At 34.7% G+C, this 27,496-nt stretch overlaps 2 protein-coding genes across 3 annotated transcripts; both read right to left on the bottom strand.

Annotated features, from left to right (window-relative positions):
• Positions 1–4,587: 4,587 nt before the first annotated feature.
• On the bottom strand, positions 4,588–13,179 carry LOC140776755 (protein NRT1/ PTR FAMILY 2.3-like). Of its 2 annotated transcripts, XM_073120595.1 has the most exons (6): positions 12,991–13,179; positions 12,685–12,902; positions 10,591–10,814; positions 10,264–10,434; positions 5,735–5,990; positions 4,588–5,283 (listed from the first exon to the last, which is right to left on the bottom strand). In XM_073120595.1, the coding sequence occupies exons 1-6, from the start codon at positions 13,082–13,084 to the stop codon at positions 4,702–4,704; spliced, it is 1,545 nt and encodes a 514-aa protein (XP_072976696.1). In that variant the 5' UTR covers positions 13,085–13,179; the 3' UTR covers positions 4,588–4,701. The 2 variants fall into 2 exon arrangements, with proteins under 2 accessions (XP_072976696.1, XP_072976695.1); XM_073120594.1 differs by having other exon boundaries at positions 10,264–10,814; positions 12,991–13,178.
• Positions 13,180–16,158: 2,979 nt separating this feature from the next.
• Positions 16,159–19,627, bottom strand: LOC140776125 (alanine--glyoxylate aminotransferase 2 homolog 3, mitochondrial-like). The gene is made up of 9 exons (XM_073119708.1): positions 19,363–19,627; positions 18,620–18,850; positions 18,351–18,521; positions 17,915–18,058; positions 17,535–17,714; positions 17,157–17,382; positions 16,853–16,966; positions 16,584–16,670; positions 16,159–16,501 (listed from the first exon to the last, which is right to left on the bottom strand). Exons 1-9 carry the CDS (start codon positions 19,555–19,557, stop codon positions 16,458–16,460), a joined length of 1,392 nt encoding a protein of 463 aa, XP_072975809.1. The 5' UTR covers positions 19,558–19,627; the 3' UTR covers positions 16,159–16,457.
• Between the last annotated feature and the right edge of the window lie 7,869 nt (positions 19,628–27,496).

The following is a 27,496-nucleotide window of genomic DNA, read 5'->3' as shown; positions in this document are numbered from 1 at the left end:
TTCTAAATTAGAATAACTTGAATCCAACTTATACCTAACCCAATATCAACCTACATTAAAGTAATCAAAGTAGAATTGAAACAGACCAAAATCAATAAAATAATTTCATTTTTTCAATGAAGTTGAAATCGAATCAAAACTTTGAATATGTCCGCAATCTCTAAAAAAGTTAGCTTTAATACCATGTTAAATAACCAATTGATCCAAAAACTTAAATTGTTAGATAAGAAGTTGATGTTGTAACTCATGGCTTTAACAATGATCTTTCTAGGATATTTAAGATCCTAATTATACATGAATTTTCTACATTTCAGGTACTCGGCAAACAGGCTGCCAATTTGTTTCAAATATTCAGAATGCCAATCCATGGCTGCTAACAATGTGGTCTTAGCAAATTACTGTAGTCCAGACTGCCTTTTTATGATTGATTCAAGGACCTTCATCTTCTTGCAATAATTGGATTTCAACTAATAAGGCCAGAGACTTCACAATCCATGCCAAGCATCAAATCCCACTCAGTGTTTGTCACTATCCATACCTCATGTTTCACAACAGTCACAACTAAATTGCAAGAATATATACTACAGTGATGTGAATTGAATTGAAGCCCTTGAGCTAGCATTCAAAACAGGAAAAGTACACCTTAGGATAGAGGCAATTCAGGACCACCTTGTGCTGGTGTGGTCCAAAGAATTGGCTGGATCACTAACCTGTCTTTCTTATTAATTTCCTCTCTACTGATGACTCCTAGATCTCCTGTGCACTCCACCTTTTTCTCTTATTGTTTTTCACCAGTTTTAGACTCTGACGTACTCCCTTTTGTCAAGCAACAAACATTAACCATACCCCCTAATCCACACCCAGAAATGAAAGCAAAGTCACTTGATCTTCCAGGGCTCTCCTGTTCTTATCAGCATCTCACTTTGTTGAAAGATGCAGGAAGAATAGATGGCAAGGTAGACTAAATTCCATTTGATGCTGACGTAAAAGTAAAAGATGTTCTCTTTGGAAAATAATGTCCACACTGATTCTACATCTCACCATATAGTTTTTCCACATATTTTTGTTATCATATGAAAAGTAGGAACCAAGAGTTCTCCTGCAACTGCAAGCTTAGTCACCAACACATCCCTTCATTAGTTTTAGGGCATGCCACCTAGAACAAAGAAGAAGAAGAAGATGATGATGACCACAAAAGACTAAGATGGTCCTGAATGGATTGAGAGAATGGTACACATATTTGCTATCTTGGACCTACCAATGCCTTGCAAAGTTGGTGCCTCACAAACCGACAGCTCCCATACCCTCTTGACTGTTATCATTAAATAGCATCTGTTCTCATTTTTGGAGTGGCTAAGAACCCTACAGTTGTCACCGAGGTCCTTAACACACTTTGTTGGAATTGTCCCTACCTTCCTAAAGAGGTTAGGAGTAATCTGAGAGTGTTGTTGATTATGGTAAAAATATATATAATTTGAGTGCATGAATCTTATCACTCTAATTCCACACGCCTCCTCATGTAAGCTGTTGTAAATTGGGCCGGCAAGAATCCAATAACATGCGTCGATCATCTAAAAAAAAAAGGCGTAAACTATTAGAGAACGATGATTTTTATATCTTATATTCTAACATTATTCTCAATTCTGAGCTCTGAGATGGAGCGCAAAATAAGTATTTTAAACTCTAATACCATGTTAATCGACAAAAGTATGTATTTAGGTATTTTCTTCATTTCTTGGATGCCCTTTTGGAAGTTAAAATGATTTAAGTGTGAGAGACACAAGGAGAGCTTATAAATGGGAGAGTGGATGGCATCTTAATTTATTTTTGGGGAGGAGGTGGGTTGTGCAGGGTGGAGAAGCAGGGCACGTGCATTGCTTTCTAATTCATATGCGTCATCTTCATCCTCGCATATAGGAGTTGGATAGTTCTTCATGTGCCCATCTTCTCCACCGAGCTCAAGCCTATCTAATTAATGGCGAAACACCACCATGGATGGACGATCAAGCTCTCTCTTCTTCCAGGTGAGTTCTTCAAAAGAAAACCAAAAAAAAAAAAAAAAACACTAAGCCTTTGATCTCTTTCTCTTATGAGAGGCTCATCTCATGCCATGGTATCTAAAACTCTAGTAGAAGAAATAGTTTTCTTATCTCTTCTTTCTTTCTAGTTCTTTGAATGAGCTTATCTTATAATTGATCATGCACGTGAACTATAGAAACTACAAGCATATTGTGTCCTTCTTCCATTATGTTGTCATTCAACAGATCATGGCAAGTTCATGAAGCAAATTGAATTTATAGGAATCGATTGGCATGGAAAGCTTAAACATTGTAAGTTTACTTTCAATTTAACCCTCTAATCTATGATCCATACCAAGTTACAATTATTAGTCAACCGTTAATCTAAACTTAAAAAAGATTCAATCGTTAAAAACGGTAATTTGAGAATAATAGAGATAGTTTGGTTACTAAGAAACTTACTTATAGCAAAAAATATGTGTAATTTATCTTATTCTTTAAATGATATATTTCTTTTTCATTCTATTTTCTTCTTCTTATTTATATTGCAATAGTAAACAAATTTATTGTGAGCCTAGTGGTCCTGGATCTATTGTACTGCCGATTGTTAAGTCCTTCTGAGATTTGTACTCCAATCCAATATTTGGACAATGGACTCGCTATCTTGCCACTATCTTTATGTAGATGAATCTTTTATATTATATTGTAAGTACCAAACGAAATAAAATTTGTTCCAGTTGTTATCAAAATAGCTTCACCTTTATTTATTACATCAACTTTGTTTGAAACAGAGGGACAAATGGATTACAAAGTTCTATCTACTGTAATGCTACTGTGCCGATTCATGTGGTGGAAAGCTTCAAACAGAGGTTTTAGTTTCGTAGATAGGCTTTATCCAAACGGTGATTGAGATAAGCTGGGAATAATACTGTTTGAGGTGATCAGGGTAGAATTTCATAAAATTTGAGTTTCCCTTAATTAATTTAAATATATGTTTGAAAAATTGGGCTGAAGATAAATTGATTTTAGAGACATACGGTTAAGTCGTATTATTAAGTAATTTTTAATTGGGTTTATGTGCACTTATTATTCTATAATGTGGATGGGCAACTCGGTGTAGATCTTATTGGATCTAATGCAAGCCCATAATTGGTGAGCTCATTAGTTTATTATATATATAATAATTAGGTCCCCACTCTATTATATAACCTTAATTTGCTTGCGCCAATGAAAGCCACCAGTTGAACAGGAGAAAGAGAGAAAGACCTATCTAGTCATCTATTTTATTTGAAGATCAGAAAGATAAATCATGCATGTGTGATTCTTATTTTAATCTGTATTTTAGATTTTGTACACATGTTGATCTACATTTTATCCTACAAATTATACTCTCCTTAATCATGTGGGCTATTCTGTAATCTGACTTGCTAATGTGCATTTGATGATAAGGCTAGACTAACCCGAATAATTAAATAACTAATGAGATCGAAATTGTCAAATACACACAATAAATAATGCTAATATGTACCAACCCGGAATCCTTTGAGCAATATGGTAGTTACAATATGATGAGTATTTATTTGTTATAACAAGTTGTCCCCAAAATTTTTTAATTAGAGATAATTCTCTTTTCACTCTCAAACTATCACGCATGTTTATAATAACCTATGAAATTCTTTTTAGTACACATTAATAAAAGTTAAGTGACTTAGCTAGTATTAAATATTTTAATTTTGATAAAATTACTTCATTGCCCCAGTGTCCCTCCACTTCTCTTTCTCTCCTCTTTCTCTCTCTCATACCACCAACACCATCTCCTCCATCAACTTCTTGTCATTGTCGCCAACAACAACCTATGTGTGACTCCCTCCACCCCCATGTCCACACCGAAGGTGGAACCATCCAATTTAAATATGGAGAGTTGGAGGAGTGGCTCCGAAAGTCAGTGATAGAAGAAGATGGTGTGCTAACTCTACCCGAAGTCTATGCCGATTTTGCCTTCACCCGTCCTCCTAGTCGTTGAGGTTAGGAAATGAAAAAGTCGGAGGAGTTGAGAAGGATTATCGAGGTGGAGAGACGACGTAGTAGCGAGCGTAAAAACCCATCTTAAACTATCACATGCATATAATGGTATTTTGATCATATTATTATCGTGTGATTCTCATATGACAATTTATGAACAAAAATAAATAACAAAACCCTAACGAAAAAGATCAAATGAGATATTTTTTATATTTTAGGGGGGTCAGTGTGTACTAAAAAGATTCTAGAATCATTATGGAAATACGTGATAGTTCAAGAAGTGAAAAAAGAATTATACTTTTAAATTATTATCTATTCTGACTAATAATATGCAAATTTTTAACGCATCCTCTTACATACGTCCCTAATGACGCATATAAACAAATAATAAATAATATAATTGAAGTAGGCTATTGAAGTTCGAACTCATATTAAACTATCTTATAATAGACTAACAATATATATAATATATATATTATGCCTTCAACATTATCTACCAATTCTAAATGCATAACTTTTCACATGCATTTTATACTAATAACTCATGTGATCACCCAACCCTTCCAGCAGTTCATTTATTAGGTTTATTGGTTATTCCCAAATAAGTTTCAGTACATAGATATTTATTAATAGTCCCACTTTAACTAGCCAAGAGCCCAATCTAACTTGCACCAGCTTCAACTTTCTCATCAACAGTACTCTGACTTACATAAAGTCTAGCACACATCAAGTAATATCCAAAGTTGACCACCCCCACCACAGTCAACATCCAGTAGACATTCTCCAACTTTGACCCATTAATGTTATCAGGCAGCCAATCCGTTGCCTTCCTGACCAAGTCAACCACTGCAGTGCTGAGGTAAAACCCTAGAGCTATGAACAATGCCACCATCCCTGTAGCAGTGCTCTTGAGCTTCTTAGGGAACTCTTGGTAGTAGAATGCCACCTGACCGGGGAAGTGCAATGCCTCGGCAAACCCGGTCACCGCCAACGGTAGCAGAAGCCACATCGCAGACATTGGCACGATCCACATAGGTGATTTCTCCTTGTGGTGCTCCCAAACGATATTTATGCGCGTTCGTTCGACGAGTGCAGAGGCCATAGTGGCGACAATGTTGAAAGCAAACCCTGCTCCAATGCGTTGGAGAGTTGTCGGGGTGCGGAGAGTGAAGTTGTGGCACAAGGGGAAGATAAGACGGTCGAGGATGGTGAGGGTTACAACGACGGTGGCAAGGACAGAGACCTGCATTAGAATATTAAAGATTAAAATAATTGTTCTTTATAAGCTTTGACTTTAGAAAAAGACGATGAATAATGATATATTAAAGTGAGTTTTACAAAATCATAAGTGTCAGTAATATTCAGTCGAAAGCTAACCATGATAACAATTCTAAAAATATGTAAAAGATTTTAGTGAAGATTATAATCATTAACATAATATAATAGAAATTATAATATTCCAAAAGGTTTTAGTGGTAATTATGTTAAAAAAAACTGTATTGGAATATAAGAACAATTTTCAAAGTAAAAACTTAGGGTTCGAACCGCAAATTCTTTTCAATTTAGGGTTTCATATAAATCATTTTCTAAAACATAAAACATATTTTGGGAATATAAAATTTTTAAGTCAAAACATAAATATCAATATTAAAATGATAATAAAAAGCTTATAGAGAAATTGGTGAATTAACAACCCCAATTGATCCCGCAGGGATAGTGAAGTGGGGGCCAAGCGAGCGGTTCATCGTGAGGGCTTGGAGGACGGTGAAGCTGCTCTGGATGCCAACGGAGATGCTGACAAAAATGGTGGATGTCCAGAGTGGAATTAGTCGAATTAGTTTCTTAAGATCTTCTACTTGTTCAACACTGCAAAGTTTCCATGGATTATTATTGCTATTATTATGTGAATCAATGTCTTCTGGGGTGATCACTGCAGCACAGTTCAAGAACCTGCGAATGGAAAATGCATAAGAAATATTAAAAACAAATCAAGAATATACCCTCTTCTTATTTGATCAAGAAGAAAGTAAGCATACAACTACTCTATTAGCATCAAAATTTTATATATTAAAATAGATTGCACTTTAAAAATTAATACTAAAAGATGTATGTTTTACTGTAGTTGTTAGTAAAATACTAAATTTATTAACATTTTATCTAAAAAATGCTAATAATTTTCGTGTCTTCTTTTTAATATATAATAAGATAACTGACACAGACTTAATTAAATTAGATACCTCAAACACTGATTTACATATATTTTTTTAATTAAAATACATGCTGTTATTTAAATGATACAGTGCTTTGGAAAAGACATTAGACCTAACAAAGTGAAACACCCATGGGGTTGGTGAATTTTAATGCATTGACGCCGAATTCCTTCAAGGGAAGCCTAATGTCTACAATAAATTTTGGACCACCACCCAGTAGCTACATGTTTGATTTATTGGGAAAAATCTCCCAGCTTTGCATAGCACAGAGGTGATCATATGACCCAACTCAGCTATGTTTAATCTTGCTCGAGCTTGAATTGTCAATGTTCGGCATGGGTCTTTGCTTGCCCAATTCGGCTCGAATAAGTTTTGATGCAAAGGGCTTAAATAGAAAAGAAAAACAAAAATAGAAGAGAAAATCCTCCTCTTCTTCTTTCGGACCAAATCATTCTCCAATATCACTAACAATAATTCTATTCTCACCTGACATGCTCACAAATCTCCATAAACAATAACTCCAAAACCCAAAAACATCAATGATTCCTCATAGATCTCTTCAAATCTTTACAAGGTCCCGCCACATATCACGAGAAGCCAGCAATGGGGACTAGAAGTGAGCAAAACACGAGGGTGAACACCGCGACAACAAAGCACATCTACCTCTGTTGCTCTAGAGATTACTCACAGCTCCTTACTCTTTCCCTATTCTCTCTCTCTCTACTACTTCCCAATTTCTTATCTCCACCAATGACAATCGCCCCAAACCACCGGTGTGACGTTCGACCATCGGCTAGTTGCGACCACATGGGCTCCACCACCATCATCGCCTAGCCCATTTTGATGCTTGTTCTTAGTGGCGAAGATGGAGCCATGGAGGAATGAGGATGACTCATTTAGCATCTCACCCACCCGCCCAATTAAGCTTTAAGCTCGATCAACCTGGTCTCTCATAGGCCGACAAACTGATAGACTATTCTAGCCCAGCCCAAACCCGACCTGACTCGACTCATGCGTGAGCGGGTTGGCAAACACAATGCCATCCCTATTGACTTGGCCCGAACCCAACATGATAGGCCAACTCAGCCCTGACCGACCCCCAAATATAATATATATATATATATATATAATTATATAGCCATATGATTAAGCACGGGACCTTTATGGGTATACACATAAAAAGACCCTTAAAGAAGAGGAGAGATGAAGAAAGCACTTGTTGGCGGTAACAATCTGATTCCAAAGAGTCACAAAAAATTCGATCAATATAATTTAAATAAACTTACAGATTATTGAATAGTCGAATCTAGTGTTGGACACTATCTCCTTAAGACCAATTTGCCCTCTACCAATTGCTTTTGGAACAATGGACGTCGGTCTCCCAGGATACAACGACTATCTTGCACTGAAAAGGAAGCAGTTTTTTAATGCCTTGATTAAACTTGAACCGTGTTGTACTCTCTCTCAAATGCAGACTCAAATTTAAAGACTCGACTCTAGAAGGAAAGGAATGAACCAAGTTTTTTCTAAATTAAATTATGCAGATTGACAACCTATTTATAGAATTAAACAGGCTCGACGAAAAGATGCAAAAGGTCACCGAATGGATGCATCATTTCGGGTCAAGTTTAACGAACTAACTAATTAATTGTTTATCGAAGGGACACACCACTTCGACCCCGAATCAAATCAGATTTGAACCCGTGCAGGTAAAAAATTAAAATTGGACTTGACCCGTGCGTGTAAACCGAACCGAGCTGAGCGATAAGCACAGGACCTTTAAGGGTATACACATAAAAAACCCTTAAAGAAGAGGAGAGATGAAGAAAGCACTTGTTGGCGGTAACAATCTGATTCCAAAGAGTCACAAAAAATTCGATCAATATAATTTAAATAAACTTACAGATTATTGAATAGTTGAATCTAGTGTTGGACACTATCTCCTTAAGACCAATTCGCCCTCTACCAATTGCTTTTGGAACAATGGACGTCGGTCTCCCAGGATACAACGACTATCTTGCACTGAAAAGAAAGCAGTTTTTTAATGCCTTGATTAAACTTGAACCGTGTTGTACTTTCTCTCAAATGCAGACTCAAATTTAAAGACTCGACTCTAGAAGGAAAGGAATGAACCAAGTTTTTTCTATATTAAATTATGCAGATTGACAACCTATTTATAGAATTAAACAAGCTCGACGAAAAGATGCAAAAGGTCACCGAATGGATGCACCATTTCGGGTCAAGTTTAACGAACTAACTAATTAATTGTTTATCGAAGGGACACACCACTTCGACCCCGAATCAAATCAGATTTGAACCCGTGCAGGTAAAAAATTAAAATTGGACTTGACCCGTGCGTGTGAACCAAACCGAGCTGAGCGATAAGCATAGGACCTTTAAGGGTATACACATAAAAAACCTTTAAAGAAGAGGAGAGATGAAGAAAGCACTTGTTGGCGGTAACAATCTGATTCTAAAGAGTCACAAAAAATTTGATCAAAATAATTTAAATAAACTTACAGATTACTGAATAGTCGAGTCTAGTGTTGGACACTATCTCCTTAAGACTAATTCGCCCTCTACCGATTGCTTCTGGAACAGTGGACGTCGGTCTCCTAGGATACAACGACTGCCTTGCACTGGAAAGGAAGCAGCTTTCTAATGTCTTGATTGAATCTGAACCGTGTTGTACTCTCTCTCAAATGCAGACTCAAATTTAAAGACTCGACTCTAGAAAGAAAGGAATGAACCAAGTTTTTTCTATATTAAATTATGTAGATTGACAGCCTATTTATAGAATTAAACAAGCTCGACGAAAAGATGCAAAAGGTCACCGAATGGATGCACCATTCGAGTCGGGTTTAACGAACTAAGTGATTAACTGTTTATTGAAACACCACTTCGACCCCGAATCAAATATCAGGCAAAAAATTAAAATTGGACTTGACCCGTGCGTGCGAACCGAGCGGAGCAACGCGCGCGTGTGTGAGTTAAGTTGCATAGTAACCTTTACCCACAAAATATGTATCTCTTTTGGGGCCCAAAGCTCATAAGAAGTTTGTTACTTAAATATCATACTAACATTTCTCGAATATCCAATATGGTATTAAACTCATTTTTCCTTATTTTCTATTGCCATGATACCCACTTTAGAGCCAATTTTTATTCACTTCTCTTTACGGATTTGACTAAGTGAATATTTGACAATAAAGTACACTTTGAGCTAAATTACTTCCACCGTTAAACTATCATCAATAATGTGTGGGCCCCACTTAAAACTTAGCTTAAAGTTAATAAAAAAATTCATGTCAAATACATGAAATTACCAACAGCACTTTTAGCAAACAAACAAAAGAAATTCGATATTTACTTTTCAGAATAATTTATTTTTCACCCAAAAATCATCACCGTTTTTCATAATGAATCTTAAACTACTTTTTAAAATTTATATTAACTATTTTCATTCATAAGTTATTATGCGATAGTCATGTAACCTCATATGCACATGCAAATTATATACAACTGAAAAGAAAATTTTATGTTGATCAAAATGAAAGAGCAATTTGATTATTTTTTTGATCTCGTTTACAACATTACAAGGGTGTGAGATTTTTAATATTTTAAGAGGTTACGGTAGAAACCGGTAACAGTTTAAGAAGGTAAAATTAAAAATTATCCATATTCTTTTCTAAAAAGAGTCTCTATTTTCTAGAAAAAAAATATATCTATTTGGCACTTTGATTTTAATTTTTTTTTTGAGAATAACACCTAGATTTAATTTTAACTCACCCCACCTTAATATTTAACAATATATAAAAGGGTAGTCTATCTTATTACCAAATAAGTTCACATGTAATAGTTTTCCTTTCGTCTAATTTTTATTCATTTCTTTCTTTTAGTATTCTCTCTTCATCTCAGTCTTCTTAAAATAAAAAATAAAAAAGTTTGTGAAGTAGCAAAACAGAAGGTAAAAAATAAAAAAGAAGGAGAAGAATTGGTAAAAAGTTTTGTACCTAAAACTTTGAGAAGGAGCAACATGAGATGATAATTTGGCCCCATCACCACTCCTCCCATGGTAATGGTCAACTCCCTCTCCTCCTGACAATTCCACAACCTTCCTTTTCCTTATTGCAGCCATAACAACTTGGGCTAAACTGGAAAATGGGCTTCCTTGGGCAACTGGCCTTGCATAATATTTACCCCCAAGCAGTAGAACAAGCAAGCTCACAGCATTAGAAGCAGTGCACAAACCAAAGCCCAGACCCCAGCTAACATTATCTTGGATGTAGACAATAATAGTTGCTCCTATGATGGTTGCAAGGTAGAGAAGTATGTAGTACCAATTGAAGAAGATGTCTTGGTCCTTGACCTTGTCAAACTGGTTAGCCCCCATTGTTACTATGTTGACCTGGGATCCGCCTACGCCGAGGACTAGTAGGGCAACAGCGGCATAGAGAATGGCAAAATTGTCGGTGGATGATGGCTTGCATAGGGCAACGGTTGACGTGCATGGGACGGGCCGGAGCGATCGGATGGTGGCGCTTAGGGTAAAGAGGATTAAGGACTGCAATATATAGTTACAGTGCATTGTGTTTTTATTAGGAGGCATTGTGAGAAATAAAAGATTGGAAAATATATAAGGAGCAACCTAATTTTATTTTATATTTATTATCATTAATGCCCTATCATATACGTATTTATAATTCTATTTCTCCTTAGTACACAAAATATCTTATGTTTACTCTAAGAGTTGGAGTCATAATTTGCTATTAGAGGGAAAAAAATTGTTTGGAATGTGGGTCTATGCTAGAATTTTTAAAAGTATTTTAATAATTTAATTAGTAGAGTTATATAAATTATAGACTCGTTATAATGATAGTAAAGAGAGGTTGAGTTACAAACTTCTCAAAGAGAAGATTTTAGCTAAAAGAATGATGTAAATTTAGAGTGTTATTCGAAAATTTTACTTAATAACAAATATCGAATATATCTAGCGAGGTTTACTCTGACAATTGATAAAAAAAAGATAACTAAAACAACTTAGTGCTCTACTTTTTGGAGTTTTTAACTAAACTATTATATTTAAGTATTTATTTTACGCGTCTACAACTTTTTAAAACTTTGGATTAAATATATTTTAAAAATATTTACAAATCACACCTTATATTTTACCTATTTTGTGATTCACATGCCGTCTTTGGGGATTTTGTAACGCCTTTCTCTCCTATAATTCTTCTTTAACACTCTGTGTTAACTTAGATGGTACTAAAAAATAAATATTCTATTATAATATAAAAATAATTTATAAATAGCTAAATTATCCTTTATCTTTTTCATCATATTTTTCTCTCCCTAAAAAGAAGAAGAAGAAGAAAAGGAGAAAGAGGACGGGGAAGAGGGGAAGATGAATAGGCAGTGGCGGTGATGCGGTGGTGGAGGTTTGGGGAAGATGGTGGAGAAATATAGAAAATGAGAGGGAATAATGGGAATATTTTAATAATTTGGTCGATATTAATTAGTCAAAATAATGTCAAGGGTGTTAAATAAGAATTATAGGGGAAAAAGAGGAATAGGGTTACAAAATCTTAAAGACGAGATAAAATATAGGGTGTCATTTATAAAAATTACTTATTTTATCGCTTTCAAATTTAACGGAGCATTATGGCTCTTTTAGTCATTTAGCAGCATTATCTTAAAATTTGCGCGTCTTGTCTAAACAAACACGGTGTGAGTATTTTAATTATTTAAGCGTCGTTTCAGTTAATATAAATGATCTCATTTAATCATGGTTTGGAATTTTTTTAATTCCATATGGTTAAAGTGCCCATAAGTATAGGATAATAAAATATATTTAACTCTTAAAACTTAAATACAAGACTTTATGTGTTTAAAAATTGAAGATATAACTTATATAATTTTCCACGACTTTTCAAATATAAGTAACTAATTAATTAATAATTTATATAAAAATTTTAAATTCTTTTAATTTTTTTTTTAATATATAAGTTACTTATTCAGTTAGCGACTTATTTAAAACTCATTGAATCGGTATATAGAATTTTCTCCTTACAACTTAACAAATTATTTTTAGAGGAATTAAAATTTTCATATAAACCACAAATTGAGTCAGAGATTTATATCTTGAGATCGCTACTTGGGTTAGTAATTTTCAAACCTAGATAGTCTCTTATTTAATTTTCAAAATAAATTAGATATGTAAAAATAATTAATTAGAGGGCAAACTTAAAATAAGTCAAAAACTCTACTTTTTAATAAAAATTGTAATTTTTCTTAAATAATTTTATATTGTTAATTGAGAACCATAGTGAACAAAATTAGTGACATTATTTGTAATAAGATGTACTTAACGTTTAGATATTAAGTGATCACAGAGGATATTAATTAAGAATAAATAAAAATAAGTTATATCTCACCAGCACAGAGACAACACTGGAGAAGGCAACAACGGGGAAGCATCCAAAATAAGCATCGGCGGCGACGGCTCCGACGACGGGTGCAAGGCCCGTGCAGCCGCCGATGATGTTCGAGATTTGTGCGGCGTCGATGCTCTTCACGTTATACTCCTCGATTAGGTACACTATGAAGTTGCTTAGTACTCCACTTATGGCTAGTGACAAACCCAACATACTCCCTGAGACCACCATTAATATGCTTTAATTATCTCCATTCAAATTTCTACACACACACACACACACACACACAGAGAGAGAGAGAGAGACCTGTGATGAAGGGGAAGGTGATCCATCCTCCTTGTTTGTGAACCATTTGGGCTTCATTAGCATTGTCTTCTTGAGATGCTTTTTTGTCTTCCATGATCACTCACTCTCTCTGTCTCTGTCTATCTATGTGGGTTGTGTTCCTCAGACTGGAAGAGCACTTGGCATGAGACTTATAGATGGGGCTGGTGGACACTTAGTTCATTGATGCATGTGGCTATCTTGTCAAGAGTCGTCTCACCTGTTTAGAGATGAGAGTGGGGATGATAAAAAGAGAGTGGAGATGAAGACAGGTTGAAGTTAAGTTTCTATACAAATTATGTTGAAGTTACTTTTAGTCATTGGTCAATATATAATAGTGTTTGATGATGGGTAAATTATAATATGTTTTATATTATATAAAAAGAGTGAAAAGTGTCACTCTATAGCTCTTTAAAAGAGGAAGTGAAATAGAAAAAATTGATGACTTTAGGAAAGTGAATACTCTTCACTTTCTTTAATTCAAACAATATTAAAAGTAGTGAACTTTCAAAACAAAACTATCATTTTTTGTCTCTTGTTTTCTCATCAATCAAACACAAAAGAGTATCTCTATGGCTCCCCAAACCTTTAATTTAAATGAGATAAAATGATTATTATTATTATTATTATTATTATAAATGTAAGCATTTCTTGAAAAAAGAAATCTACCATTATAACTCAGTAACTTGTCTGAAAGTTTAAGGTGTCATAAAAAAAGAATCTAGCAGTGATCCCCCCCTCCCTTCTGAAGTGAGATATTGATGAGCAAAACTCAATAGACTTTGGTGGAGACTTGATATTTTAACTCACAAGCAGGTCTTTGACAAGGATTGGAACTTCTACTTTAAAATATCATATTAGCACACTAACTATTTCAACAAAAAAAAAACTTATATATTATTACAGAAAATTTATTTTTATCTTTTATGTTCTAACTATAACTATACTTTTATATATTTCTGCATCATTATACCACCCACCTGACCTCAGAGCACTCATACTTACTTTGGCAAGAAAATTACTTAACAGGAAGTGGATATTGAATGCTTCCACCCACTAGTTGAATGTGAAAGGTTGGAGAAGTATCTAAGAACCATATTAAAAATATGATGTATAGCATCAATTAATTATTAAACAGTTTTAATCTTTTAGATTAACCGATGTTTTACTAGACAGCGTAAGTAATTATTGCCGTTTTTTTACTTAGGATACTTACTAAAATCATTTGTCTATATATATATATATATTTAATAACAATAATAAATAAATAAGGGAAAAATAGAAAAAAAAAGATTAGATAACTCGTTGACCTAAGCTACTAGATAATATCAATTTTGTATAATTATAACTTCTAATACTCTCTCTTACTTCTGGATTTAGATATTTTGATAGACCGAAGAAATAAATTTTTAATTTGAATATGTGGAGATTTTATATTTAAATGACAGATAAATCGGGGAGAATTCAATTTCAGGACCCCTACTCTAATATCATGTCAAATAACTAGTTGATCCAAAAACTTAAACCATTTAGTATATTTTATATTCTAACATTAAGAAATTAAATTTTTTGGTCACAATCAATAAATTGCCGACGAAATCTTGGTCATAATCAAAATTATATTTTTATATTTGACTTGAATATGAGGAGATTTTATGTTTAAATTTGTAATGTGATTTGATTTAAACTCATTTTTAACTCTCTTTCTCCTTTGTTTTTAGTGAACTTAATAATATTTTGATACTAAACATAAACATGGTTAAACCAAGTTTAGCGACTAACTCCTCAAACCAAACATGAGCTTATATTTCTTATCCTATAATTTATGTTGTTGTCACCAACACAACACCTAGAAGTGGGATTATCTTTATTAGAGATGTTATGTGAGTGAGGTCCTCATCATGCCTATAACTTTCTAATTTATGTCTTTTTCTCTCTTTTTTTTTCCTCTATTTTTTGTGACAGCATGAACAATTGCAGGCTTGGGAGATTTGGGAAATGATTGATTGTTTATCCTTAATCTTTGGAAAGCAAAGCACGAGATGACATCTAACTACATCCGACTAAGTCACCATTTCCAACGACTCTCAGGCTCGAAAAATTAATATTCACATTAGTCTAAACTATATTAGGCAGATTAATATAAATGAAAATTTTAATTAATTTTAGGCATGAGTATATAGAGAGGGGTAGTTTGTAGTTTACCCTTTTCTTTTGTCACTATGCTAGATTGCAACTTTTAGATTTATTTTATTTTATTTTATTTAAAGAGTAAGGATGCAAATACCCTTTTATCTGGAAAACTGTTATTAGTTTTAATAAAAAGTAAATTATGAATGAAAGTAATAACATTAAGACTATAAATGAAATAAAGAAAAAACACATAGCCGTGGAATAAGGGTGGAATATGTATATTCTAATTTTTAATATCAGATTAAGAGAGCGGCTAGTATTAGATATTCTATTGTTTAGTTCAATACTAATATAAGAAGTAATAATTATATTTGATGTAAAGTTGCTATTAAAGTATTAAAAAGTAATAAAATTGTATCGGGAAATGCTTTAAACCAAATGACGAAAATATTATTGAGTATATATTAAAGTAGCAGTAGTAAATATTATTTTTTTAGAAATATTTATATATAACATTTTGTCTTTTAGCGAAATTATATTTTACACCATATATTTCATAATTTGCAACTTGGGCCCTATAATTTAGTGAACATGTGCATAAATACCCTAATGTTAAATCTGTTAATTAAACTTGGAATGTGTTGCAGTTTGTGGTAATATATTGTAGTGCATGACAGTATATTGCAGTGCGTAACAATGCGTGACTATGCAGTAACAATACGTGATGGTACTAATAATTAAGTGACATGATTATTTTTCAAAAAGAAGAGAAAAAAAATCTCAACTGTAGCTAAAGTGATGTATAATTAAATGATGTTTAATTTAGAGTATTATAGTAATTATAGATTACTATTAAATAATTTTTTAAAAGATGTATTAAATAAGATGAAAGAGAATAATAAATTACTATACCAGAATAAAATAAGATGTTGTTTAGTTACTGTACCAAGTAAGGAGGCTTATTTTAGAATAAGGCTATTCTTATTCCACAAGTAAAAGGAGGCATAATGCAAGGTGTGATAAAAAAAACTATATTCATATATATGACTTCATTGGATAACATTTCTGCTGCCATTACTAATCTCATTGTACAGCAAGTCTTTGGAAGAAAAGAAATGTATATATATATATACACAGGAATCAGGATGAGACAAGAAAGGCAGGAAGAGAGGTTATCTTGTGTTCTAATTCGGATTCTTTCTTCTGTGCAAATGCATGCTCTGTAATGCTACAAATCTTCAAACTGACACCAGAGATGCACAGAGGTGATCCAGGCTCACCTTTCTCTATTTGTCTGTCTAGCTGCGAGAGAAGCTTCAAAGCTTTGATAGTGCAATGTCCATGACATCAACAAAGAAGTCTGAAACAAGCACAGTCATGGTGAGGAATCAGTAAAGCAATTGCAATATAGATGAATAAGAGGAGATGAAACAACTGCATACCAGCATCTTCCTTAGTGAAGCAGAGTGGAGGAGTAATTCTGAAAACATTCCCGTGGAAGCCACCTTTCCCAACCAATACGCCCATCTCTATGGAAGTGATAACATCGAAATTAGCAAGTGATAAACTCAATCAGAATTAGTGCTTAATCAGGCTGCAGATGTTAAAGATCAAACGTGCCAGATTTTGCAACCTAAGAAGATATAATTCATTTTCCGCGCCAATAACATACAAGATGTTCTGATGTTTTTGAGAGAGAGAGAGAGAGAACCTTTCATGTGGTCCATGACATGCAAAATTTCTGTTTTGGCTGGGATTTTCTGTTGGTGATCAGTGACTAATTCGACTCCAAGCATCAAGCCTCTTCCCCTAACATCACCAATGACTATGCAAACCAGTTAAATTTTAATTAGTCAATGAACGATTCCATCCTGGATGTGCAAATAGCTCAATACCGTATAACTAGCAAGTTTCATTACATTGCATGCAAACTTATACTGATCCATATAAAGCATGATAGTAAGATTAATTAGCAAGGCACACAGTAAACACTTATGGCAGGGAACTAAGCTTACTATTATGCTTTTCCTGAAGGGTTCTGATGCGATCTTTCATGTAAGAGCCAACAATATATGCATTTTCTTGAAGCTTTTCTTCCTCGAGAACTCTAAGAACCGCAAGCCCTCCGGCAGTACAGACAGGATTACCGCCAAATGTATTGAAATAACTGCGTCGAGTCAGGACTTGCGCAATCTCTGGAGTTGTCACCACTGCACCAAGAGGGATTCCGTTACCAATACCCTGGGAAATTGAAAGGAGCACTTACAGATGAAGAAGTTCACTCGAATTGAAGACAATAAGTCATGTAACTCAAAAAGTATTTGCTAAGAGAGAGTTGAATATAAACAGGAGCCAAGCAATATCTGTAATGTGAAAGCAAAATAACTATTCACCTTTGCCATAGTAACTATGTCAGGTACCACACCATGGGCCTCAAATCCCCAGAAGTGGCTTCCAAGGCGTGCAAATCCTGATTGAACCTCATCTGCTATACAAAGGCCTCCAGCCTTCTTAATGGTTTTATACACTGCAGGCAAGTAACCTGGAGCTAATTCAATAATTCCACCTACTCCCTGTTAGAAAGACAAGCAATTCGTTCACTGAAGAAAAGAAAATGTTTCAACAAATCTGAAGATATGAAATTATAACCGAGTATTTATTGTTAATCTCACAAAGGGCCTTCTCGAGTTGAGCAGCTTTAACTGATAAGTATTGTACTATTTTGGCAATAGTAAGATGAAATAGAATGATGGGGTTGATGTAAACTGCATACCTGTATGGCTTCAGATATGAAACCTGCAATCTGACCGGAAGTTCCAAAGTTGATGATTTCTTGCACATCTCTAGCATATTTTTCTCCGTCTGAACCAAAAAGACCTCTATATGGATCTGGATTCACTGCATGGTGCACTCCACTCTGCTAGCAGCAGACCATAATCAGAAATTAGGAGCTATTAGCTATATGTTGATTGATAAATCAACCATAAGAAAGATTAACATTTTAACATTTTCTCAACCTTGGACTACCATATTTATTATCCAACCTCCACATCTTCCCAACAATTGTACAGCCAAACACATATACAGCTTCTCTGACTGAATTAACATGTTAATTATGATAAAAAAAACTAAAAACAAATTATAGAACCAACATGCAAAAAGAACATACATGACAGAAACAATATCACATCATCTAGAGCTAAAGTTACCTGCATCAAATTGAACTTCCAGTTATTTTGAGCTGTTGCACCCATTGTTCCAGCTGCATTGCCATGATATGCATTTCTAACTGATATGATATCATGGCAACCAGTATAGAGGCGAGCCATCATGATGGCAAGTTCATTTGCTTCTGTACCAGAATTTGTGAAGAAAACTACCTATAAAGAATGGCAAGGGAATAAGAAAAGAGAAGTGAGGGAGAGAGAAAAACAACAAAGGCATGACGAATGAATGATACAGAAGTAAATCATGATACCTTGAGATCACCAGGCATCTTAGAAGCTAATGCCTCGGCAAAATCAGTAATGGCATGATTCAGGTATACAATAGTAGAATGCTGAAGACATTTCGTTTGGCTGGTGATGGCTTTGACAACTTTAGGATGGCAATGGCCACAACATATAGTGGCTATACCGGCAAAAGCGTCGAGGTACCTACGCCCATCCTCATCAAACAGGTACTGCATTTTCCCTTCAACTATATTCAACTGTAGAACAAACACATTTTCAATATAATTTCTAATTACGCATCGATCATAGATATCTCAATCTCTTAACCACTATGAACATATCCGGAGTATGCAGCGTTGGACTCTTTGTTTTCAATAACTTCAAGGCATAAGGATCATATCATTTTTAGAGCCCATTTCATTAAAGCCTTTCTTTTGATGAAGCAGAGAATACATACTTCTCTTAATCTCTTTCTCTTCTTTAGAACAAAGAGTGTCATACATTAATTGAAGAAATGAAATGGTAACCGATTCTGATTATTAAAGAAAAGAAAAGGACAACCAAACTCACAATATCTATAAAGTGATTAAGTTCGTGGCAACTTTTGCTGCATTATGAGATATTACATAAAGAAGTAACTACCAATCGAGAAACTGATAAGTGCCAAAGTCGACAACCATCATATAATGAGAAAACTCCTAAAAAAAAATTCACCTTAAACTTCGAGAGTTAGGAAGCATAATTAATGTTAGAATTAGAAGCAACTTACGGGCTTCTTATAGAAGCAGAACATAGAAGGGCTCAAGAACTCGGCACGCTTCTTTAAGATCTCAGCAGCCGTGGGGCCCTCGTAGGGAAGAGGTTTGTGATCGAAGGGGGGCATTCTGGGAAGGGGGGGATTGTTTCTCTCTCGTGGAATGGCGTCGGCCAATTTGGAGAGCCTCCTCACGAGAAGCCTCTTCATTGTTCAAAGAACGAAAAAGACGAGCCCTTGGTGGGAAAAACAGCCAAACTTCTCTCTCTCTCTCTCTCTCTCTCTCGTACGAGGAAGCGAGAGGGAGGGAAGAGGTTTTATATATAGGAAGAGAAGAAGGGGTGTTTAGGGAACTAAAATGACAAGTTTAGCCCTTGGGTGTTGCCTAATTTACGAAGTTAACTCACTAGTACGTTGAACATGGCCGGTAAAAAGGAATTTTATATAGATGATGCCCCTGGTATTGCGTGACACTATTTTAAGTAAGCAGTGGAAGTATGGATAAAAGTTTTGTTATCCACCGATAAGAGAGTTTTTATCCACTAAGAATGTTCCCCAGAACATAGCCGAGTTAGACTGTTTAGAGTAGTGAGGATATAAACAAAACATACCAATGATCCCTACAGTTAAAATCCCTTCCAGTTAACTATTCTATTCTATGATTAGATTGCCTCTATGTTTTATTCCCAGTATGTCACTACGGAACACCCATCAGGTACTTTAGTATCCTCTGATGTAGCACAAGCACTCAAAACATATAATACTAACTCTCATCACAATAGATAAAAATTTTACTCCGTGATAGAAAGGGAAGTTCCTTCAGATTATGGTTCCTTTAGATGGGATGGATACTTTTGTTTTGTGTCTAGCCCCTTTAAATAGAGGTGAGGAACATCTACGATATTACTAAAAGAATCATAGATATTCCAAATCTGAAATCGAATATGAACTTTCATTCTCAAATCTGTGCATATCATCCCGACACCTTTCAAATGTCGTTTCTTAAACTTTCATACGCTGATGTCCAATGCCATTTGCTCCATTTGAAATGGGCTTTAATACTTGCATGCTAAGTTTGCTTTTCTTTAAACTTTTGCTAGATTTCTTCGCACAATGTTATGTTCCAGCAATGTCTTAATTATACATAATGCCTCGATCGTAAATCATATTATAATATCTTACACTAAGAATAATTAATCTTTAATATTAATTGATAATTACCCAGATAAATCCCTAATATCTTTCAAAGATCCACTCCACAATACCCAAATGTGTTATGGTAAGCAGAGGAGATTTTACTGTTATCCGCATCAACCTAGAGAAGAGAACAGCAATTCATGGTCATGCTATGTGTTTCTAATAAATTTCCAATTGCACATTCCAACAACCATTCCATGATCAGCTAGAGCCACCCAAATTGCACTCACAAGTCACGAGTGTTAATAAAATCTAAGTAATTTTTGAGCATTCAAATAATTGATGGTTAATAACAACTATAAACCTTCATTTGCCAAGAGGAAAATGGCAAGCAAATCTACAGGAACTTTGTTTAAATACATCAATATTTTTTTCCTTCTTACATAAGAACAAGATTCACTAGGCATTCATCGATATAAGAGCAAGATTATATTGATATAGTATTTCAGTTCACTATGCTTCTAGTGCAAATAAATAATGTTATACTACCAAGTTGTCAAGTGACGTGCAAGCAATAATAAAACATATCTGCAATGTTGTAATACTTCCACATCACTAACTTGATGCCCTTCTGTGTATTACCCTCTAACTTTCCGGCATTTACCAGAACAACTGCATTTCTAACACTAAGCTTGCGCTTAACACTTAATAAATGGCAAGCCATTGTCACACAAAAGCATTTCATATACCCCTGTCAGTTCCTTCATATTAAGCTTAATGCCATAGAGTTGAGCTAAAGAAAACAATAGTAATTTTCTAAATAGTTTTCGGAATCACAAGCTTTAGTTCTATTTTCTCTTTGCAGACAACTAGGTTGTAATGCTGAGCAATGCGATGATCTAAACATTGTGATCAACAAGTTGGTGGCCATTATTTTGCAGAACATCACCATCAATTATTTTGAAAAAAAAAAAAAGGAGAACGTTTGTTGTAGTCTTTCATTTACCTAACTTGCTAATTTATTACGTTCGTCCACCTTAAAGATGATGTATGCGATCACGCAATCACTTATCATTAAGTTTAGCTAGCAGCACTTCCCTACAAAAACCCAAAGCATATCTGTGAGTGGGATTTAGTGTCTGAGACAGCAACTAGGAACAAACTTTTACCTAAGTGGGAATTAATAATTCAGGGAGAGCAACTAGGAGTATACTCTTCATAACCCAAACCTTAAAAACTTGATAACATCTTTGAGACATTAAGTAAGACTCTGTCCTATTTTTGTTAAGCACAACATTAGTAGTAGGAAATTTATCCCTCTATATGTATATACCCAAATGCTTCTCCTTTATTCTCCATTCATAAACAACATATCAAAGAACAAGCACCTTTCAAATCCCAGTGTCCATTAGCTCGAGAATCACACACTGTTGGTTCAGGAATCAAAGACCAGTTGGATCCACATCACACTTTCATTTATTTTTCTCCCTTGATCTTATCTAATTGCAGACTAGAACCAGAAGAGCCCATGGAAAGAGAAGACCTTAAACTTCAATTAACATATCAAGCCACATTAGATAGATACCAATTAAACATGCAACATTGCAACTTTATACAAGAATGATTAGTATCTGCAATGGCCCACATAGTACTTTTATCCCTAGGCGATAATGCCAATTTCTCAAACTTTAACATGGGCAGATTTTTTTATTTTCCGAAGTAGTTAACATATAGGACACCTCCAAACCTTTGACACCATGCAAAAGATGGCTACTGCCTTCCTTCTTGCCACACCCAATACACAACAATATATAGATCAACCATTGGACCTGCTTATTTTGCCAACAAAAGTGCAATACCATGGGAAATAATCAAGAAAGCTGTTGAACATAAGGCATTCAGTACATTTTGATGCATAAAGGATTCAGCAATGGAGACAAAGAAGGAAAGGCATAGATTTAACTTGTGCTGCTTGAGACCTTCAGTACAAAAACCAAATGGAGATTCCTTTAGAGAGAGGGGAGGTCCACTGAATGCGGGCAGTGACACAAGGTTCATTGGATGTGGACAGTTTGATCTGGTGCTCAAATTAAATTATTCTTATATCAAAACGCCACGCAAGAGTTGTACTGATCAAAGAAGTAATGTATGAGTGCTACTCTCTAACTAAGACGTGGCATCCGCTATTTTTTCTCACTTGGACCCTCAATACATCACATTTCAATCAGCTATGCATGTCATTATAAAACGATAAAGCTCTAACTCAATGATCATTTGAAACTAAACAAATAATGAAAAAGGTACATACTGGACAAGAATTAAACACACTATATGAGCAACCCTTATCTGATGAGTAGGATGACACTAAGAATATCTTAACCCACCCCGGCAGGATTTTTTAGGTCAAGCCAAGATTCTTTGTCGCAAATTAAGTCTATGATGACTCTGGGGACTTCGGTCCTACCCCTTTACAGGTAACCATTGGAAGTAGGACACGAGTAGAACCCTCCATCATGAGATCGTTTCAATATGATCCGGTGTATCGTTTGTTCTGTGACGTTGATAACAGGTAATAAAAGAATCTATATACTGTGGCAACTGTTGTATCCCTTCTACCAATAAGAACATTTCAGAGAGTTTACCTGAAAACTACAAATCACAAGATTCTCGAGCCAATTAATTTTACTGCATGAAGGTTAAAGTACTTTGAAGATCAGTGCTAAAGTAAGGGTCAGGTTCTAGAACTCTATTCATTTGGCATTGAAAAGGTAAATAAAGGGAGCAATCTTGCAGAAAAAGGGCAGATTTAAAAGACCTGTGTTAATTATAGTTCAACTTGTCCGTCTTGACTTTTGGAGCTCTCGGGCAAGTTTCCAAACTTTAATGTGTGAAAAAATTTCTTATCAACTAAGGGTAAAACCTTTTGGAGCTCCTGCGCAACTTTCCGAACAAGTTTTAAATAAGTTTCAAACAAATTTCAAACGGACTTCAATATTTGCTGCACCTGCTTCATTTATCTTTTAAACTCCATAGGATATTATGCCATAACTTATATAGTAAAAACTAGAATAAGTATATTATGATTAACTTTGTTTAGTTACTAATTTGCAATTATAAATCCTAACAGGTATGGTGATTGGCTCTTCTAAGGTGATAGATGTGTTTGATAATCTAATCTCACCATTATTATCTCGTAGTTTATAAATTCTTAGTCTTTATCACAGTTAGTCCATGCCCACATTCCAGACCATCAATACAAGGAAACACATATAATCCTCCAAACTAGTATTCCCCTTTCTATCTGCATCCAAACTATGTAAAAGTGAATACGACAGCATTGTTGACACCAAAGGATTGACATCTTACAAAGAAATTTATCAACAAGGAAGCCATAAGCAACTGGAAAATCATCAATTCTTTAAATACACAAATCACATCATCGAAAAACTTAAATATAATTTCTACTTCTTTCATGCATTAATCATGACAAGCTCATCCAATATCAACAAGAATTTATGGATTTTGTGAGATGCCATGTATATCCTTAGTTATCTAATAAAGCAAAACTTATTTGTTTGAAGCCATGGGACATCCAAATATGTTATTTAGCTAGCCCACATTACGTTAATCTGAGTACACCAAATAAGATAATGACAAAAACAATTCCAAGCGTTATACAGCAAACTAGTTAGATCAATCAACCAAAGACAAAGAGAAAGATCTCAAGAACACAAGGAAATTGACGTGGTTCGACGACTGCCTATCTCTATGAGGAGAGAAGAGAAAAATTTACTATTAACAATAAGGATTACAGCTCTCAAGTTTTCTCTTGGGGTCACTCAAAACAAAGCACCTTACAACTTTAGAAAGCTTTTTCTATTACTCACTAGAACGTGGATTTCTTTTAGTAGTTATAGGAAAAACAGAATGCCAAAACAGAGTCTGCTTTCAACTAGGAACCCCAGCACATACTTGTGTGTAACAACAACTCATCTCTTGCACTCAAGATGGTCTCCAACTCCCTCACGTAATCCTGCTGCTCCACATCTCCTACTGCTCCACGTTTCCAATTTGTTTCAGTTTCTCAATGTTGGCAGAAATGAGACACCAGACAATAGTTGTTTTTGGCCCAATTCTACAAGGCATTTGAAGGACATCCGAAGTGCGTTCGAACGGGGCATTCGAACCACTTGAGGAGTGTTTGCATTTATCGAGACTTGCAAAAGGGTGTTCGAACACACTCAGGCAATTGTTTGAATGCCCCCACAAAGTTTTACTTCATAAGTCAGTCCTATAAATACCATTAAGATGAGTTTTGGGTAAACTAATCAATGGGCTTTTGAGATAGAACATACCTATTGTATTTGGAGAGATTGGAGCCTTGAAAACAATTATATTTTGAATCTCTACTAATTGATTGAAGACTCGTATCGCCCATGGATGTAGGCACATCATCGAACCACGTAAATCCTATATCTTATTTTCTTTTTTTGTTGGTTTGAACATATTTGGAATTCTTGCTTGTGATTGTCTTGGATGATTATTGCTCTCTACTTCTAACATCATGATTGAATTTTTTTTTTTAAATTAGTGTTATAATCAGTTTTGCTAATATTTTGTTAATACCATCCATTGCTATTCTATTTATTCTCATATTAGGTTAGGTATTACTTCCACTTCCCTACTCATTGAAGTTTAACAAGTAGTATCAGAGCTGAAGGTTCAAACCTAGGTCTTTCGTATTTGGGGATAACATTAGATTTGATATATTGATTTGTAAATATGTTGGGATTATCCAAATCAGGAAAATTGTCTCAAAAATAGAATTTGAAATAGAGAAGTTTGATGGCACCAATTATTTTGGGATGTAACAATGTAAAGTAATGAATATCTTGTTTCAACAAAATTTAGACATTATATTGGAAAATAAGCCTGAAGAAATCACAAATAAGAATTGAGAGAAACTGAACCAGCAAACTTATAACAAAATTTGGCTTTGTCTTGCGAAGGATCAAAAGTATTTTGTGATGAAGGAGACCTTGGTAGAAGCTTGTGAAAGAAATTAGAGAACAAGTTCATGACCGAGAGCATTGAGAATCGGCTCTTTTGAAAATGTTCTTTCAATTTCAGTATAAGATTGGGACACCTATGATTGAGCATTTGAATGCCTTCAACAAGTTACTTACGAATTTATAAAATTTGAATGTGAAAATATTGGATGAAAAAAAAAAGCTTTGGTGTTATTGAATCATTTACACGATGTACATGATCATTTGACTACTACCTTACTATATATATAAAAAAAATCTATTTATTATGATGATATTGCAAATGCTTTAATAAATAATGAATATTGCAAGATGAATAAGTAGATTCATGCAGACTCTCTATCTGAAGCTTTGGCACTGGGTGGTAAATTGAAAACTAAAAAATTTAGCAAATGGGGTGCATTGTCTAGCATAAACATTCAATGCATTGGTAGAGACAGTTTGTTTGGCCTCTTTGAAGTCTCACCATAGTTGATTACTTCATATTTAGGGTGGTGCATACACACTTTGCAATGATAAAGACCATCTGAAGTTCTTTGAAATTTAGCAATATTTGATTGTTTTGGATTTGGCATCATTCAATGCGAATTTGTAGGTGGTGCATTTGAGGATTTGTAGTCACTTTGCATTGGTAGAGAGGAATTTGGTTGAAGTCTTGGAATTTTTGCCAAGGTGGAGAATTGTTGTTTTTGGCTCACTTCTACAAGACATTCGAATGGCGTTCAAATAAGACGTTCAAACGCCTAATAAGCGGTCGCATTTACCGAGACTTGCAAAAGGGCGTTCAAACACACTCGGCCAGCTGTTCAAATGCTCCACAGAGTTTTTCCTTCGTAAGTCAGTCCTATAAATAACTTTAAGATGGGTTTAGGGCAAACTAACCAAGGAGCTTTTGAGAGAGAACATACCTATTGTATTTGGAGAGATTGAAGGCTGGAAAATAATTGTATTTTGCATCTCTACTAGTGGATTGAAGATTTGGATTGCTCGTGGATGTAGGCACATTACCAAACCATGTAAATCTTATCTTTTATTTTCTCTTCTTTGTGGTTTGCATATATTTGAGATTCACGCTTGTGATTGTCTTGTATGATTATTGATCTCTACTTCTAACATTATGATTGAGTTTTCTTAAATTGGTGTTACTATTAGCTTTGCTAATATTTGGTTAATACCATCCAATGTTATTCTATTTGCTCTTGTATTGGGTTAGGGATTGCTTCCACTTCCCTACCCATTGATTTCTTAACAACACCACCAAGAAGATCCTTAGGTTCGATGAATCCTACTTCATGTTATATTTACCCAACAAGGTAAATGGCACCCAAGTAATACAAAAGATCGTTGAAAGAATTACTTAGCTTCAAATCTACTAAATTTCTAATAGACATAGTATTCAATAAAACTAACATCTTACTCTTTCCTACAAAATAGTGCAATCTGGCTTTATCATTCATTACACTCAAAAAGGTTACAGATTATTTCCTTCTACCCAGGAAAACAAATTATCCCTATGAATTTCAATTGATGAACCTACGGATTCCTTATGTCACGAAATTGAAAAGAATAAAAAAAAACCCCTTACAGGAATTGGAGAAATCCATCTAAAATCCCCAAATTTTCTTCCAGAAAGTTCAAGAATAACTCACCGATCGACGGCCATGACGAGTCTCTCGCGCTCATCCCCCAACCATCATCTCCTTCGCAGAGGAAGAGCGAGAAGAGGAGGAAGAAATGGAGAACTTTGAGATCTTTTGGCGGGAAAAGGACGTTTTTCTTTTCGTCCCTGCCCTGCAAGAGACACTGAGAGAGGAGAAGAGTATGATGAACTGGGCCAATCTTAGTAGAAACTGGGGCCTTATGAATAAAAGTTTAGGCCCATATGGGAACCTAACTCTATATAGGGTTTCAAATGGGAGTTCTTTAAAACTTAACCTCTAAAATTAAAATATAATTCTAATTTC

The sequence above is a fragment of the Typha angustifolia genome, chromosome 14 (genome assembly GCF_048772165.1).
Source record: "Typha angustifolia cultivar Huaian chromosome 14, ASM4877216v1, whole genome shotgun sequence".
Classification (NCBI taxonomy): Eukaryota; Viridiplantae; Streptophyta; class Magnoliopsida; order Poales; family Typhaceae; genus Typha; species Typha angustifolia.
Note: the sequence above shows the minus strand (reverse complement) of the source record. Positions and strands in the feature narration are given on the sequence as shown.